This window comes from Cicer arietinum, chromosome 4 (assembly GCF_000331145.2).
Source record: "Cicer arietinum cultivar CDC Frontier isolate Library 1 chromosome 4, Cicar.CDCFrontier_v2.0, whole genome shotgun sequence".
Lineage (NCBI taxonomy): Eukaryota > Viridiplantae > Streptophyta > Magnoliopsida > Fabales > Fabaceae > Cicer > Cicer arietinum.
This window is the reverse complement of record NC_021163.2, coordinates 4,608,463-4,624,835: the sequence shown is the minus strand read 5'-3', so window position 1 is coordinate 4,624,835 and position 16,373 is coordinate 4,608,463. Positions and strand designations below refer to the sequence as shown.

The 16,373-nt window shown below is 28.3% G+C and overlaps 3 protein-coding genes across 3 annotated transcripts; 1 reads left to right on the top strand and 2 right to left on the bottom strand.

Annotated features, from left to right (window-relative positions):
• Positions 1 to 2,505: 2,505 nt before the first annotated feature.
• On the bottom strand, positions 2,506 to 5,726 carry LOC101489287 (hypothetical protein At1g04090). Its single transcript, XM_004495531.3, has 2 exons — positions 5,241 to 5,726; positions 2,506 to 4,715 (listed from the first exon to the last, which is right to left on the bottom strand). Exons 1-2 carry the CDS (start codon positions 5,341 to 5,343, stop codon positions 3,127 to 3,129), a joined length of 1,692 nt encoding a protein of 563 aa, XP_004495588.1. The 5' UTR covers positions 5,344 to 5,726; the 3' UTR covers positions 2,506 to 3,126.
• Positions 5,727 to 10,746: 5,020 nt separating this feature from the next.
• Positions 10,747 to 12,425, bottom strand: LOC101488962 (uncharacterized). Its single transcript, XM_004495530.4, has one exon. The coding sequence runs from the start codon at positions 12,074 to 12,076 to the stop codon at positions 10,985 to 10,987; it is 1,092 nt and encodes a 363-aa protein (XP_004495587.1). The 5' UTR covers positions 12,077 to 12,425; the 3' UTR covers positions 10,747 to 10,984.
• A 572-nt stretch (positions 12,426 to 12,997) lies between these two features.
• LOC101488617 (plasmodesmata-located protein 2-like) lies at positions 12,998 to 15,752 on the top strand. Its single transcript, XM_004495529.4, has 2 exons — positions 12,998 to 14,254; positions 15,597 to 15,752. Exons 1-2 carry the CDS (start codon positions 13,498 to 13,500, stop codon positions 15,722 to 15,724), a joined length of 885 nt encoding a protein of 294 aa, XP_004495586.1. The 5' UTR covers positions 12,998 to 13,497; the 3' UTR covers positions 15,725 to 15,752.
• Positions 15,753 to 16,373: the final 621 nt, after the last annotated feature.

Sequence of the window (16,373 nt, the reverse complement as noted above, 5' to 3'; positions counted from 1 at the left end):
TTAATCCTTAAAATTGCATGATTGTTTGAATTTGATCTCTTATATTAATATGTTAAAAGATCTATAAATCGTAGAATGTTACTTGATTACATTTGTTTTGGTATTTGTAGGAAGTATTATTACAATAAATTTTACTATGTATCTGGTCATATTATTTTTTTTTATCAAATTTTGATTATTATTTATATTTATATTTATAAAGAAGTACATTTAATATATTTATATTTAAAAAAAATACATTTAATGTTGGTAATTAAGTGTTTGACATTCAAATTGATAATAGTAAATTTAGATTATGTTTAAATGAGATTTAAAAAATTAATTGTATTTAACAAATTTTTTTATTAACCGTAATAGTAACAGGGATTATTTTTGTTTATAATAATCGAAAAAAATATTTGATGACAGATCAAATCAATAGATGGATCTAATTAATATTTTACAATTTTATATATATTTTAAAATAGTAATAGCCTGGACTTCAGGCTTAAGATAATATAATTTTATAATTTGATGCATCAAATTTTTTTTATATTTTTTTCAAAATGTATCAAATATTTATAAGATAAACTTTGTTTTTATTGCAACCTAGTTCTAGTGTGAATTGGAATATACTAAAAATTTAGACAAGTTTATATCAAAAAAACATAATCACCTCCACTTGTTATATAATTTAATGCTACCTTCCATTTTTGGATTTTAACCACTCGGTTAGAGAAAAGGACTAGAGAGTTATATTAAAAGATAAATAAAGTCTTATTAAATATCTATCACTCAAAGATAAAAAGTTTATCCTCTTCAAAACTTATAACAATAAGTTGTAAATTGTACTTCTATCTCCTAAGATAAGTTTAACTCTTATGTTGATACTTTATAAATTATGTTTTATTTGATTTTAACCTAATGAACCTTTTAATAATACTCTATCCTACTTTAAATACAAGCCAAAATATACCTGTAATCAATTTAAATTTGGATTAAGTACATATATTTTTCTTCTTCTTATAATTAAGGTTGGAAGGAGTAATAAATATATCAACAAGCTTTTTAGTGAAAATTTTCATTTCTTTACCCCGTTCAATACCTCTAACAATCTATTTAAATCATTTGTTAATTCTTTTACAATTCTACTAAAACTAGGAGTTACAAACTTCCATTTTTTTAACTTAAGGCGTTACAAATTTCAATGTATCAGTTCTGAAATTTCATTTAAAATATTTATTTTATATCTTTGTTGTCTTATTATTGACATCAGAGAATCAGAAACTATATATGAATGATACTGAAAAATGCAAATAGTAAAAAAAAATCATTTAAGATAGAATATTATACGTTTTAAAAATAAGAGTAGAGTACATACTCTTTTAAGAAGAATCATTAAGATAGAATATTATTAAGAGTAGAGTACATACTCTTTTGATTTTAACCTAATGAACTTTTTTAATATTATACGTTTTTAAAAAGAATCATTAAAATAGAATATTATACGTTCATGTCAAGAGATGACTGTACAAATTCTTTTTTTTAGTGAAGTTTGATTCTAGTCTCATAAATAATATATAATTCAAGTTAGTCTATGAAATAAAATAAAATAAACAATTTTTTTATACATACTGAAAAACTGAGACACATTATTTCTTCTATCAAGTTTTGAACACAAATGGTTTTTATGTGATTTTATGAAACATGATTGTGCTTATGTGGTCTTCCGAAGGGACAACTTGGTCCTTAAAATGATTATCTAAAGGAGACAATTTAGTCCCAACAAAAGATCTTGAAATTGCTAACACCTTTCATCATCTCTGTCTTCTTTTTCATTGTTCCTCCCCTTCTCTTACCATGATCAAAGGAACAAATTACATGGGGAGTTCATCAAAGATGAGTGGTGCTAGATCACAAACTTTTTCATCTCCTTACAGTACAAACATGATATGAGTTGGAGTGACAGCTCTTCAAAATCACTTTCTATTGCACTGATTGTAAAGGTGGGGATATCCTTGAAATAGTATGTTGCAAAGACACACAAGAATCTCAACAGGTCTTTCTTTGGATATTCATATTTGAAGGTATCTTGTTTTCTTGTTTATGTTTATCTAAGATCCATCCATCCATCCACACTGAAAGTGAGTTTGGTGAGGAAGGCTGCCAAAATAAAATAAAATGCTCCGACACTTTTTTTCTTTTTGGTCGGTAGACGAAGTGGTTAACAACACTTGAAATTCACTAAATTCGAACTCGGATAAAGATATTCAACCTAACAATATAACACTTGAAATTCACTGAATTCGAACTCGGATAAAGATATTCAACCTAACAATATTGATATTTATCATATAAGCCAGGTCTTACGACAAATGTTCCAACACATTGAACATATTATCTTGTTTCACGGTAATTGTTTTGCTTTGAAGTTATTGCCTTAAGACATCCCTTTCTCTATATCATAGGTTGGCATGTAAAGTTTGTAAGGCTGAACAGATGATGAAATTTTTCAAAGCAAACAAATGCAAGTAAATTAAGTGATATAACATCATTGAATCAAGCATATTTCTATTACATTACAAGCAATACTAATGAAAATTCTCATGTCTCCCACCAAGCACTGGCGACAATATTATCTATCTTACAGAGAAACCAGAAATGTGTATACTGTATACAACCAATAGCCCTACCTTGTACATGTTCCAAATTTTGTGTGTAATTATACATATTTTTTTAAGCAACTTAAAAGTCAAAGCTATATATGTTGTTTTTCACACGAACCAAGAAAGCCATAAGTAGCTACTCTCCAAGGGGATTCAGATTCTTTGCTGTAACAAAAGCACACAGTTACATGATGTAACAATCTCAGCCATTAATTTGAGATCAGACGGTACAAATTACACAATCACTAAATAAGTTTTAAACAATCTCTGTCAATATTGATTAAGCTGGAGATAGATAACTGCATGCCACAGTTACTGCAGAGAATCTATATCCCTTTCTAAGGTGCACCTCCTATACAATTAATACATGATGGAGAACTCTTGGTCACTTCAACCATCAGTGACACTGAAAACAAACCATTTTCAGGACAGAAAATTGATATCTTATAAGCTTAGATTTCTTTCCTATTAGAATGCATGACTAGCAATATTCATCTCCTAGCCAGTTGTCCTTCTCCTTTGGACCTGTTGGCCCCTCCTCACCATAAAGCTCTGTTGGAAATAATTCAAATAGGTTCTCCACAGAAAACCTAACAAATATTGGAAGCAGGTCTATTATCTTCTCTATTTCGGAACGCGAATCGTAAACAATGGTTGGACCCCACTCTCTCATATATTGTAACCAACATGGTTCTGTAATGACTCCATCACCAAGATATTCGGCTGCAACAATCTTATATCTAACACTTGAATCCACAATAAATTTACTTCGAGCCGCATCATTGCGAACTCCGATACCAAGTTTGGATGATCCCTGAAGGTAAGTCCCCGGATGAGGGTAGCTAGCATGTCCGTGTCTCGATGAATAAACAATCGGTTTATTCTCCTTAACAAACTCCAAATCGAATGCGTTTATCCATTTACCTCCACTGTGTTCAGAAAAAAAAGCCGACCAAAGCTCTCCGGTGAAGTTGCTTACACGGAGGGTGAAGTGCTCCCAGTCACCAACATGTTCCCCTATCTTACTCATCTCAATGTTCACCAATGAAACTTTAAGAGTGGCAGGTCCATTGAAAGGGCAAAAAACCCACATTGCAATATCAGTAAAGGCCCCACCCAATGCCGGTTTTACATGTACATAGAGTTCTGCACTCTCTATGTTTCCCTTCTTTAGATTATTTCTCGCTTGTTCATCACTAGGCAAATCAATCCAAAAGGCACCATCATTCAATCCTCCGCGAGGTAAATTTGAGCCTTGATAATCTATAGTTTTACCCTTCTCGCTACCTGCAGCATACAAAAGAGCTCCATTCTTAAAAAACCACGGCACTGATGACGGCATGTATATCTCATCAGGATGAAAGTATACTGTTGGCCCGTAATGCTCGATAAGTGCATGAATCTGGTTCAGATTTGGCATTGCATGCAACGAAGAATCAAGATTCTTCAAACACGCAATGTCTACCACCACTTGTTCAGAATCAAAGTATGTGCCGCAGAAGAATGTCCCAACCGAAACACCCCTAGCCAGCATACCTCTATCACAGGGTTCTGTCTTCCAAACTTGGAAAGAATTTTTCGAAAATTTTGACTTCATTGTTAATAATAGATCAGATGTCTCACAAATTTCTGTAAGATCGGTTCGCACGCATCTAACTTCTTCAACTTCAGGTTCATTTGGATTGGTAGTAACTATTACTCCCAGGGGTTTATAACCCGTTGGAGGGTTTGGCAACCAAAAGTAAACACATTCATCATGTGAATCCACGCTCCACATTAACGAGTAGTTAAGTGGCTTTTTTAGAGCCGGGGATTCTGATGCAGAACAATCAGCTTGAGGTTTAGAAAAAGTTTCCCGAGCTACAAGAACGTGTCCTCGCAACGGCTGTTCGTTGGACTGGCAGTAGTAACCAAGACAGGAAAATCCATCTGGAATCTCCAAAGGTCTATAAAATGTGAAACCTAAAGACTTTCCATTCAAATTTGTGCTTCTCCAAACGATCTCAAACTTGTTTACTTTTGCAACTTCTATTCTCCCAAGGGACATTCTTCCACCGGCAAAACCGCTACCTGAACAGATCTCTCACAGGCTTAGTACATAAATAAGATAATTTAAGCCAAAACGAACATTTAAAATCATAGGCAAAACCAAAAGGAAATAAAATAGTATTCATAGCAAGAATTCAATTTTGATATCTGTAGTAAGATCTATGTAAAACATTGACTCAGCCAAATATGCAATAGAGAAGCTTAAATACTGCATAAATATCAAACAAAAACAAAAATTCCACGTCTGATTCAATAAATAATCTGTCTAGTTTACACAAATTTTGCACTTTTTAATCACCTCAAAATAGAAACAAAAAAAATTTGCACCATCCTAAAATTGTGATACATAAAAATTGGTATAAAATTTATTGAACAAAAACAGCATTGAAAGATGATAAACTTGCAGATAAAAAAGTAGTTTGACTTGATAATTAAAATTGGAAAATATTTGTAAAAAATCCATTTCTAAAAATAAAAAAAAAAAAGGTCCATTAATTAATGAAATTGAAAGGAGAAAAGTGTTCCGAAGGGATATTTGAAACATACCTTGTGGCCATTGAGGAAGAGGTTGAGGGAGAGAAAAGGGAAATGGATCGGAATCAAAACATTGAGGAACACTATCCCAACAAAAACACTCACAACCAAACATCCCTTGTTGGAAGAATTAGAAGAGAGAGTTTCCTTTCCTTGGCTTCAAAGGAGAGTACAAGAAGAGAGAGAAAAAGAGCCTTCAACTTTTTTTCTTCTTCTTCTTCTTCTCTGTTATTGGAGTGATGGTGAATTAATGATTCTTAGCTTGAACTTCTTGAACATGAACATGAACATGAACATGAACATTAATTCATTAGTTGTTTCGGATTTGTTGAGGTTACCTTACCGTTTTATTTTGAGGAGCTTTCTTCTTGAGGGTTTACCTCTCTACTATTCTTTTTCGTCATTCTTTGCCGAATTAATAAACATTTTCGTCTAATGTTTGTCATTATATCAAAATTTTGTGGAGTAAATTTCATGAATCAAAAATATATTTCTATTTAGAATTAGACTTGAGGATCAAAATCATTAATTAAAGAAACATGTGGATGTGTTTGTAATAAGTGGCCAACCTAGATATAATATTACAAGAGGTCGAATATATAAAAAAAATTTAAATGTATATATAATAAAATTAATGTATTAAACTTAATTAATAATAAAAAATTATAATTTTTACTTATATAAAATATAAATTAAAAAAAAAAATAACAATTGACAATAGTTATTTAAAAATATTGAATTTGACATTGCTTTAAGAAGTCACAATTGATGTTGTACTAAATAGACTAATAATATTTTTTAATGTGTAAAATCAAATTATTTATAAAAAATCATCGTTTATTTTATTTATGTATATTATTTTTACAATTTTACTTTCTTTGTAGTTGTTTATAATTAGAATAATAAAAACAAGATACATAAGTTGATTAATCAAGCATAATATTTTATTAACCGTCATAATTCTCCTAATTTTTTGACAAATAAATTTATTTAAGGTAGTTAAATATAAAAATACATAAACATTAAAAAAAAGTAACCTTCACCCCTATATGTAATTTCAATAATAGATAATCAATGTCCATTCACGAATTAAAATGATTATTTATATTATGGATCTTACTATAATTGTTTGTGTTAATATACTCTTTTATATTATTTTTATTCAACCACATAATATTTATAATTAATATTAATTAATCTCCGACATTTCCACTTCAACCACTAAACTAATTTTATATTTCCCGTATATTTTTTTATATTATTTTGTTTTAAATTAATACTTTATGTTTAAAAACTTTATATTGATGGATCAATATTCATTTATTTATCTAAGTTTTATTATAAATTTGTGTACATGATTTAACTAATTTACTATATTTCATCTCTTAGCATCACTATATTAGGCTAATTAAAGTTGAAGATAAAGAGGTGATAATTTTATTGTTTTGATTTGAATGCTATTATGATTGATAAAGGATTGTAATTGTGATTTTATTTTTTTAATCTAATTGAGATACATCGATAATGTAACTTACCTTTTTGAATTGTCCAACTAAAACTTTTGGTAATAATCATTAATAAAAAAAAATGAGTTTCCTATCGATGTTGACACTTTTTAAATATAAAGTGGTTTGGTGAGTTCAATCTCCATTCACTAATTAACTTCCTAATTATTATCTACAAACTAACTTTGATTATTCAGAAAACCAATAACTTGATATAAAAAGTACTATATTGATTAAAAAAATATTAAGATCAAATATGGTAGTGCAATTTTACCTGTTTCAATTATACTTAGAAATAAAAATAAAAAGGAAAGAAACAAGCAACTTCAATAAATAAATAAAATGGTAATAATTCTACATGGCCTAACCACTTAACGTAAAGTATTTGCTCACCATCTGGTTGGCACTCATGATCTCTTGGATTATTGATTGGCTTTGTTGTTGTTGTTGATTAAGACATAAATATTTATTTCTTCTACTTTCCGGAGATTAGGTGCAAATGAATTGGTTTGGTTCCTACGCATAATCCATGAGCATCTTTTTGGCCTACTTAAACTATTTCTTCTACCCTTAGACTTAGACCAAATGATAAAAAACAAAATATCATTCTCCTATTCATGTCTCTTTGTCACTTTGATTTAATTAGTCTATACTTCATTTTTTTTTTTTATCATAGAAGGTAATTTGTTTCGGATTGAACCAAAGTCCATTTATTATAGCCTTCAATGATAAAGTTTAACTGCACATGAAATTTTCAATAAAAACATATACTTACTAGATTATCTATCACCATTTAATTAGGATTCGACGACGGTTTATTGACCCTATTATAAAAAAGTTATGCCATTGGGAGAAGAAAAAAAACATATTACTCATTATTATCTTTATTTCAATCTTTCAGTCACTTGAGAATCTAAGTACTTGTAGGTGCTACACCTTTGTTGATGAACTATAGTTATCGTTCTCCCTTACATCAATTACATTGTGACCATTGCACGAAATTCACCATAAATCATCACTCTTTCTTCATTTTCTCCCCTCTTCATCTCCAACTTCACTATCAAATATTGAAGTTTCTTACCTTGTATATTTTTTACTTATCTCATTGATTTCCAAATACATGAAGTATATATATATATATAAAAGTTGAAATGTGAAAGTTCAATATTAAAATCAAATAGTTTAACTTAATCAAAGTCTCTAGTACTTCGAATTCAATCATGGAAATACAGGTTGTGGTAATGTTTTAATTATTAAAGAATAATTTTATCGTCTATGTGATTCTATTTAGCTCAAAATTAGACTTTACAATTTCTCTAAAATATCTGATTTATAAAATAAATAAAAAATTGGAATAGGATATTAAGAAGGAATATTCTTCCGTGTGTCATTTTGAAATAGAAAACAATGGGATGAGGCTTATGGAATTTGCTAGTAGGGCCTTGACAACTTGACATGCTTAGATAGATATGATTTCTTATAAGATTGTGCTTCCATTGTTCAATTGTTTCTTTGCTCTCGTGGCTGTGTGTGACCCAAACGTTTGAGTCAATACATTTTTTGACACAGTTCGAGTTAAGGCATAATCGTGTATAATTTATAATATTTATTGAGGTGGACTGGGATATGCCGTAGTCTCAAATTTTATAAGTTCGTTTGAATTATATATAATTAATTATTATATGATTTTTTAATTACTCAATTAATAAATAAATAATACATAAAAAGTTATATTTTATTAAATTTTGTCTTTAAATATGTCTTTTGTTATTTAATTTAATTTTTAAATGTGTCTTTCATTTGTTAATTTAATGCATAAATTTGCTATTAAAATATGAGCTTTAATATTGTATTTTATTTCAATACATTCAAAATTATATAATTACAATAACTCACACATTTAATTAGAAACTAAAATAATTCTTTAATTTTATATAAATATTGAAATTTTAATCCTAACCCACATAAATATTAACTTGTGATTCTGCCATCGCCTATATATAGTTGGATCATGGATGTAAGGTGGAGTAAAAAATAATGCGGACAAAATTGTTTCTATCAATTTGGTTGATATATCAATTACCAATTGTGGGTCTCCTCTTTCCACCAATATTATTATGATTCTAGACGTTTTGCAACCCCCTTTGTAGACTTTGAAATGTCAAATTCCACGTGAAAGACACCAAAGACCTGCCATTTATATATTCTTCATATTTTTTATAAAATTAAAAAACATTATTATTCAAATTTAAATTAAAATAAGAAAACGACAGATGTATACTTTTTTATCTTTTAAAGAAAATAGTGTGTATATACATTGTACCACTCCATAATTCATATTAGAAATGTGCTTACTACTTTGTCTTGTAATTTCTCAATTTATAAATAATATTTTTCATGTTAACAATATGTTCACAATTTCTCTCATAATCTCTCAATTTATAACTAATATTTCTCCAACCCTACTATCTCCATTAGCCAAGTATTTTATTCAAGTATTGAGAATAAACCAACCATCTTCCGCGTATTTCTTCGTTGGATAACGTTTGAATGTAAAGTGATAAAGAAAAATGTCTTGAAAATTCATTTTTTTTAAATCTATATATCAATAAATTTAACAAATGCCATTTTTCTACTAATAAATCTCTCAATATCAGCTATATATTCATCAAATATTCTCAAATTTACTTGTTTTGGTTAGCCCTTTTTGCGATTATATAAAACAGTCATTTTTGTTTTTTTTTTTTTTATTTTTTTTAATTTTGATGTATACATACACATATGTTGATGTTTTATTTGAAATATATTTTGTAGATATTTTTCTCTTGAGAAGTTGTTTTCGAATGGGTAAAAACTACTAGAAGACAAAGTGAAATAATAATTGCTACCATCAAACTAGGTGAAAGATATAAAGTAAAAGTAAAATCAACAGTAAATTGTTATCACAAGGATAAATGTCAATTCAAACTCAAATAAATACCATTGAATATAGGTAAAAGATGAAAAATTAGTGTTAGTAACAAATATTTTAATATTAATGAAAAATATTTTTTTTCTATTTTTTTGTATGTTTCAATGACAAAACTTACTTTAAAATATTGTAATATTAACTTTTATTTTTATAATTTAAAATAAGAGTTCATTCTTGATTTTTTGGGAAAGAAGAACAAAATTATAGAAAGATGATACAAGATGGAAATTAATAAGATTTAAATTTTAAAATGTAAAGAAATGTAATTAAAAAAAAGAAGGGAAAAGGAAGATAAAACAAATAGTCTATTGATTTATAGATAATGTGAGGAATAAAGAGAAGTAGAATAAATTTAATTGGATCTTCTTTTTCTATATATATTATATATTTGATTGATTGGATTTTGTATTAGACGAAATACTTTGATACAATACCACGTTATAATTTTATTATTAATTAAAGTTCAGTCATTCTTTCGCACTTTATTTTTACTTGAATGAAAGGTTCTTTCTATTTCTAAAAAGAAATAAAGGTCAACATTATTATATATAGTTTTAGAGTATAAATATTTAATTAATATTTATATTTTAAAAATTGGTGTATTTATATTCTTTACTTACTCCAAAATTTAAACTATAATAAGTGATACTCTATTTCATTTGAGAAATGAAGACATACATTTTTGGTGCGATATAAAGGTTAATTTTTCACAAAAACTATCGGATGAGGATTAACGTGAAGGAAAAATTGGTCGAGTGTGGCAGCATGTGAGTTGAATTTGTAGATTTGTCTGGGACTTTACCTTTCAAGTATCAAAGGTTTAATTACCTACTTACCTCTGAAGGCTTTTAATTTTGGAATAATGTAATATTTCAATGTTATAGGGTCTTTTTCTTATTCTTATTTATCTGCAAACACTCACTATTTTAGCTTTGTTGTTTTTGCTATGCCTTGTTCTATACTTTATTAATTAATTGATGAGTGAATGAAGAACTTCTGCCTATCAAAAAAAGTAAATCAAATAGCTAAAGCAAACCCAACGTGGTACAAGTGTTAATTAAATCATTAGTCAATGTCAATATACATTATCCTATCCTCAACAAATTAAAGAAACTGTATAAAAATAAAAATAAAAGAATGAACAGAGGAGACAAGAGACATACATTTTATACATCCCGTGGTGAATCACATTACTATTTCTAATCCAAACTATATATAAAAATGAAGCACAACTATATGAATTTTATTTTACAACAACACAACATGCAGCAGATGATAAATCAAATATAAGAGGATCCATCATAAGAGAGTTCAGATGCAGTAACAACACGAGGCTTAGTACCATCATACCTCTTCTTATTATTACGGTTACCCCCACCACAAGTAATCGATATCTCACACCCTAATGCTGTTCCAAAACAAGAAAACAACCCTTGCCGTGACCCCTTTTTGTTCCCTTCCCCTGTTTGTTTCATCCCCATCTTCTCACCATTACAATTGTTCTTCCCCAAATGATCATACACCACCGGTAACTCCATCGTTCTCCACCGGTCCATCTTATCGAACATCGGATTCGCCGCCTTCCGTGGAACCGGCAACGGCAATGGATACAATCCTTTCGCTATCGCCGCCGCCACCACCGATGGCGAAGGTCCGACGTCCGAACAAAGCGAACCGTTCGCGTTCATGATCACACCTTTCTTCCCAGTCGGAACTCCGATTTCCGATTCGGAATTCTCAACACCGCCGTAACCGTTTTTTCCGTTAGGATTATAAGTATAATCGTTAATCGTGGAATCGTTTTTCTCGCTCTGAGATCGCTGAAGCGTCATCAATTTCGAATCGCATGCGTTGTTTTCATTTTCGTGGTTTTGAATTTTTTTAGGGTTCATTAGATCGTGATATTCAACGGCGGATGAACTAAGCTCTGAATACATCGGCATGCTTCGCATTGTAGCGTCGACGAGGTTAACGCCGATGTTTAGAATCCCCTGAGGACGACCGGAGGGACGACGAACCTGTAAAGCGACGAAACGGATCTTCGATTTGCGGTTATATAAACGAGGTAAGAGGTTATTGAGATTAACGGCGACGGTTCCGATTAGAATATCACGGAGCCAAGCGGAGGAGTAGATTTCGATGACGATAGCGGAATCTTCGGACTGGAGAAAATCGTCGTCGACGCGGAAAACGAATTTTTCGTTCCATGTAGGGTTGTTGTGAGCGTGAGGGTCAATTTGGGTAGTTAATTTGCGTTGTGGATCGAGCCACGCTACGGCGTAGGCTTTGATTGATTTTGAAACGGGGGATAGGTCTTGTGCTGATATGATGTTGATTTCTAGGAGGTGGAATGGGGGTGCTAGCATTGACATTTCTTAAAAGATCAATGTTATGGATGATGGTGGGGGAGATAGCCGGTGTTGGTGGCTCAGCCTCGTCCACCACCGTATTACGGCAAATGAAAAGATATATTTCCTTTGGTATCTCTTTTGGTCTGTATATGGGTTAACCCACGTAATATTTGAAAGCTAAAAATAGCATGTTTTAGTTTTGGGTTTGGTAGTTGTTGAGATAAATTAGAAATGTTATAGGTTATGGACTAATTTTTTGTTTTTTATTAATTACTTTTGTCATTTGAGTCTGGACTACTAAAGTTTATTCTCGAATAATGATTTAAGATCAACCATTACAATTATACATACATTAAATTAGTTGTAAATAATCTCGAACAATATAGAGAATTTGTTTTCCTCCCAACAATAAGATAGGAAATAGGGGTTGGGAGAAAACTAAACCAAAAATAATTTTAGCAGTTGTAAATTGTTGTTTGGATATTCTCAATCCAAATCTCTTACAATAATTTTTTAATTTTTTTTTTATTTTTTTTTTTTTTGAATCGAAAATATTTTATGTTTTTAAAATTTTATACAAATATAAAATCATTTGATATATTATTGAAATTTATAAAGATTAATGGTGTTCAATAAAACTTTACATAATTTTAGATTTATCAAAAACTTTACATAATATAAAATTTTAAATGCATAAAAATTAAAAAGATGTAGATGATTAACAAAAATCAAGAAGATTTAAATTCTGCAAATTGTAATATTATATAAGTGTCACATGTATAGACTTACATTTTTTTTAATGAAATGTACTACCTTAACTTAATGTCTTGATAACTTTGTTTTTGTATATTCACTTTATTTTATTTTTTTGTTAAATATATTTTCTTTTAAAAGTTAGAGATAATTTTCTGTGAAATATTATAAAATATTATTAAATAAAAATATCTTTTTTTATTTGATTTAAATTTTTAATTAATTGATTCATCAGACTTGTGATCATACACATCTTCATGTAAATTAGAGAACACGTATTAATTGGATGGATCAAATACTTAATCAAAAGAGAATTAATGTTTGACTAAATTATAATTTCTTTTGATAAAAATGTTTGACAAAACTATTAACCTTTCAGCAAACCAATATCACTGATAGAATAACTTGAAACACAAGGTATAAATTGGAATAAGACAAGGTATTCAATATTTATCACTTTGATGTATTGCTAATCCACAAAGTCTCTTCTAATTCATTCGGTAGATAGGATTAGGAACGAAAAAAGCAAACCAAAAACCCAACTCCCATAGCCACCACCACCACAATTCCAAATTAAAGTAACAGCGTACAACATATCATAAAATATATCCAACGTTAGTTCCTTCAAATCAATGTCTCAAAATTAAATGCCAGTATAACATTAAACCAACAAACCAACCATCTCCAAAATGGATGTTTCCTATTTCACCACAATCTTTTTCATCACTTTCACTTTCTTGCTCTTCCTACCTTCTTCCAAACCAATTTCCAATTACAACACATTACTAGTATACAAAACATGTTCAACACAAACCTTTAACCATCAATCTTACTCTTCTCAAACACCACTCAATTCATTATTCCAACAACTCATAGCACAATCATCCCAATACAAATTCTTCAAAACCAACGAAGCAATCAACAACGACACCTTCATCTCTGGCTTTTTTCAATGCAGACACGACATCACCATACAAGATTGTTTCACATGTGTAACAACTTTACTTTCAAACACCTTGTGCAGTGATTCCACATCAGCACGAGTACAACTCCAAGGTTGCTATGTTCAATATAAAACAGAACAACAACAACAATTTCAAGAAACAACTATTCCTGAATCGAAAAATAACATTATTTTTCACAAGGATTGTGGAGTACCCTTTGTAGAGTTAAAAGAGTTGATGGATGAGGCATTTATGAGATTGGAAAATGGGATTATAAATAGTGATGGGTTTTGCACGATGAATTATAAAAGGGTGAAATTGATGGCACAGTGTGAAGGTGATTTGAATAGATGTGAATGTAGTGAATGTGTTGGTGATGCAGTTGAGGTTGCTAAGGAAGAATGTGATAGTTCAGTTTCGGCACAAATATATTTTGATAAGTGTTTTATAAGCTATGAATACATGCCGAAATCAAATGGTGATGCTGGTTACTCTGTTCCAGGTAATTTATAACCACTTCTTAAATTACATTTTTTTTTAAATTGTTTTATTATGTTAGTTTAAACCATTTTTAAATTTATTTTTTCTATTATTTATATAATAAAAATTCAGATGTCAACAATATTTGTCTGGAAAAACATTTATATGCAATATCTTTTTATGTTAATATTTAAAACAAGTTTAATTTGTATTTGGTAACGGTATAAAAATGTTTTAAAAAAATTATATTTATGGCTAAATACCATCCGTGATCCCTTAATTTAATTTTCGTTAACATTTGAGTCTTTATTTTTTTTTTTATTTGGTTCTTTATTTTAAGTTTAAGTGACATTTTGATCTTTTATATTTTAAAATGTCAACAATGTTATTCTTTTTATTACAAAAATTCATTAAAAATTTCAAACAAAACCCATAATATTAATTATATTCTTCAATATAATACAAATTTCATCAAATTCGTAACCCAAATCTTCAAATAAACTCATATTTTTATTTTTTATTTGATGTTGTTAGAGATAAAAATACGAATTTATTTAAAGATTTAGTTATGAATTTGATGAAATTTGCATTATATTGATGACGATAATTAATTTTATGGGTCTTGTTTGAAATTTTGGATGAATTTTTGCAAAAAAATAAATAAAGATAACATTGTTACATTTTAAAATATAAAATATCAAATTGTCACTTAAAACTAAAATAAATAATCAAATCAAAAAATAAATTAAATTAAGGGACCGCGTTTGTTATTTAAGTTATATTTATTGACTCAAATTAATAGAGTATTTCAAATACAAATATCATATATAAAAATCTTTTATAGATACATCAAATCAAATATGACCACTACACCATGAATCCGAATAATTTAAATCAAAAATATTTTTTAAAACATAATTATTTAAAATATTTATGATATATTGAATGATTTGAGAAATATTGGTTAGTTTTTAAAATTCAATTTCAAAATAAATTAAATTTTAATCAATAAAAAATGATTTTTTTTCTTACTCAATAAAACGATGTGTTAGGATTTAGGAAGAGTACTAGAGGGTGTATTATTAGTATCTTTTAACTTATATAGTAATTTGAAAGAAAGAAACAGTGTATTATTTAAATTGAGTTATTAATTTTGAATATAGGTCATCTAAAATGAAAAATTAATAAAATTAAAAATTAATATTATAATTACTCATACTTAATTAATTACAAATATATATAAAATAATAATAATTTATTTAATAATTAATAATTGACATTATTTACTTATTCTATAAAAAAAATGGATTGTTGCTTTTAAAAGAGTCAAATCTATTAATTTTATATGAAATTCTTGAATACAGGGGAAAGCAGAAACAGCAACACCCAAAAGTTGATAGCAATAATTGTTGGAGGAGCTGCCGCTCTGTTACTTGGTCTTATTTTTGTATCGCTGCTTAACTCTAGGCTTAAAAAAGACGATTATGAGTAGATGTGAATTATTATGTGATTAATTATTAGGGTCTTCTTTGTTTTGGTTGTACTGTAGTAAATATTACTAATATTTTTGTTTTAAGTCATTATTAAAAAATAAATAAAGAAAATTAAATTAAATGATTTTGATAATTGAGAAAATTATTTATATTAAATGTGACACACACTTATATAAGTAATTAAATAAACAATTCATTAATATAAAACAACTAATTAATTAATTAATTAATTTAACTAGTTAATTAATTAAGATACCTAGCAGATATTTTTTAAATAAATTTGTATTGATTGATCAAAAACTGACTTATGTCTCAAATATATATTACACATGTTCTTAAATATATGATTTAATTTATCAAAGTACGATATTTTAAAAAATTATTAATAATATTAAATTTATTAATAATTAATATTATTTTTTAATTAAGTTTGATGTTTTTCAAGAGAGAGTTAATTTATGTTCTTATCAAAATATTCATTAAAGGTGTGTTCAGAAATAAATAAATAATTAATATATTTGAAAATTCGAAAGGACTTTTATAATAAGCGACGAAAAAATTTCTTAAATAAGTTGTATAGGAGGAGTGTGGTATAAAAAGAAGGAAAATTATACAACTTATAAAAAAGAGAAGAGAAAAGAAGAGTTA

Excerpts from the sequence above, each read along its gene's own strand:
- LOC101489287 (XM_004495531.3), bottom strand. The coding sequence starts at position 5,343 with ATGTTTGGTTGTGAGTGTTTTTGTTGGGATAGTGTTCCTCAATGTTTT. Across the intron at positions 4,716-5,240 it reads TCTTCCTCAATGGCCACAAG|GTAGCGGTTTTGCCGGTGGA; the intron begins GTATGTTTCAAA and ends AGATCTGTTCAG.
- LOC101488962 (XM_004495530.4), bottom strand. The coding sequence starts at position 12,076 with ATGTCAATGCTAGCACCCCCATTCCACCTCCTAGAAATCAACATCATA.
- LOC101488617 (XM_004495529.4), top strand. The coding sequence starts at position 13,498 with ATGGATGTTTCCTATTTCACCACAATCTTTTTCATCACTTTCACTTTC. Across the intron at positions 14,255-15,596 it reads TGCTGGTTACTCTGTTCCAG|GGGAAAGCAGAAACAGCAAC; the intron begins GTAATTTATAAC and ends TCTTGAATACAG.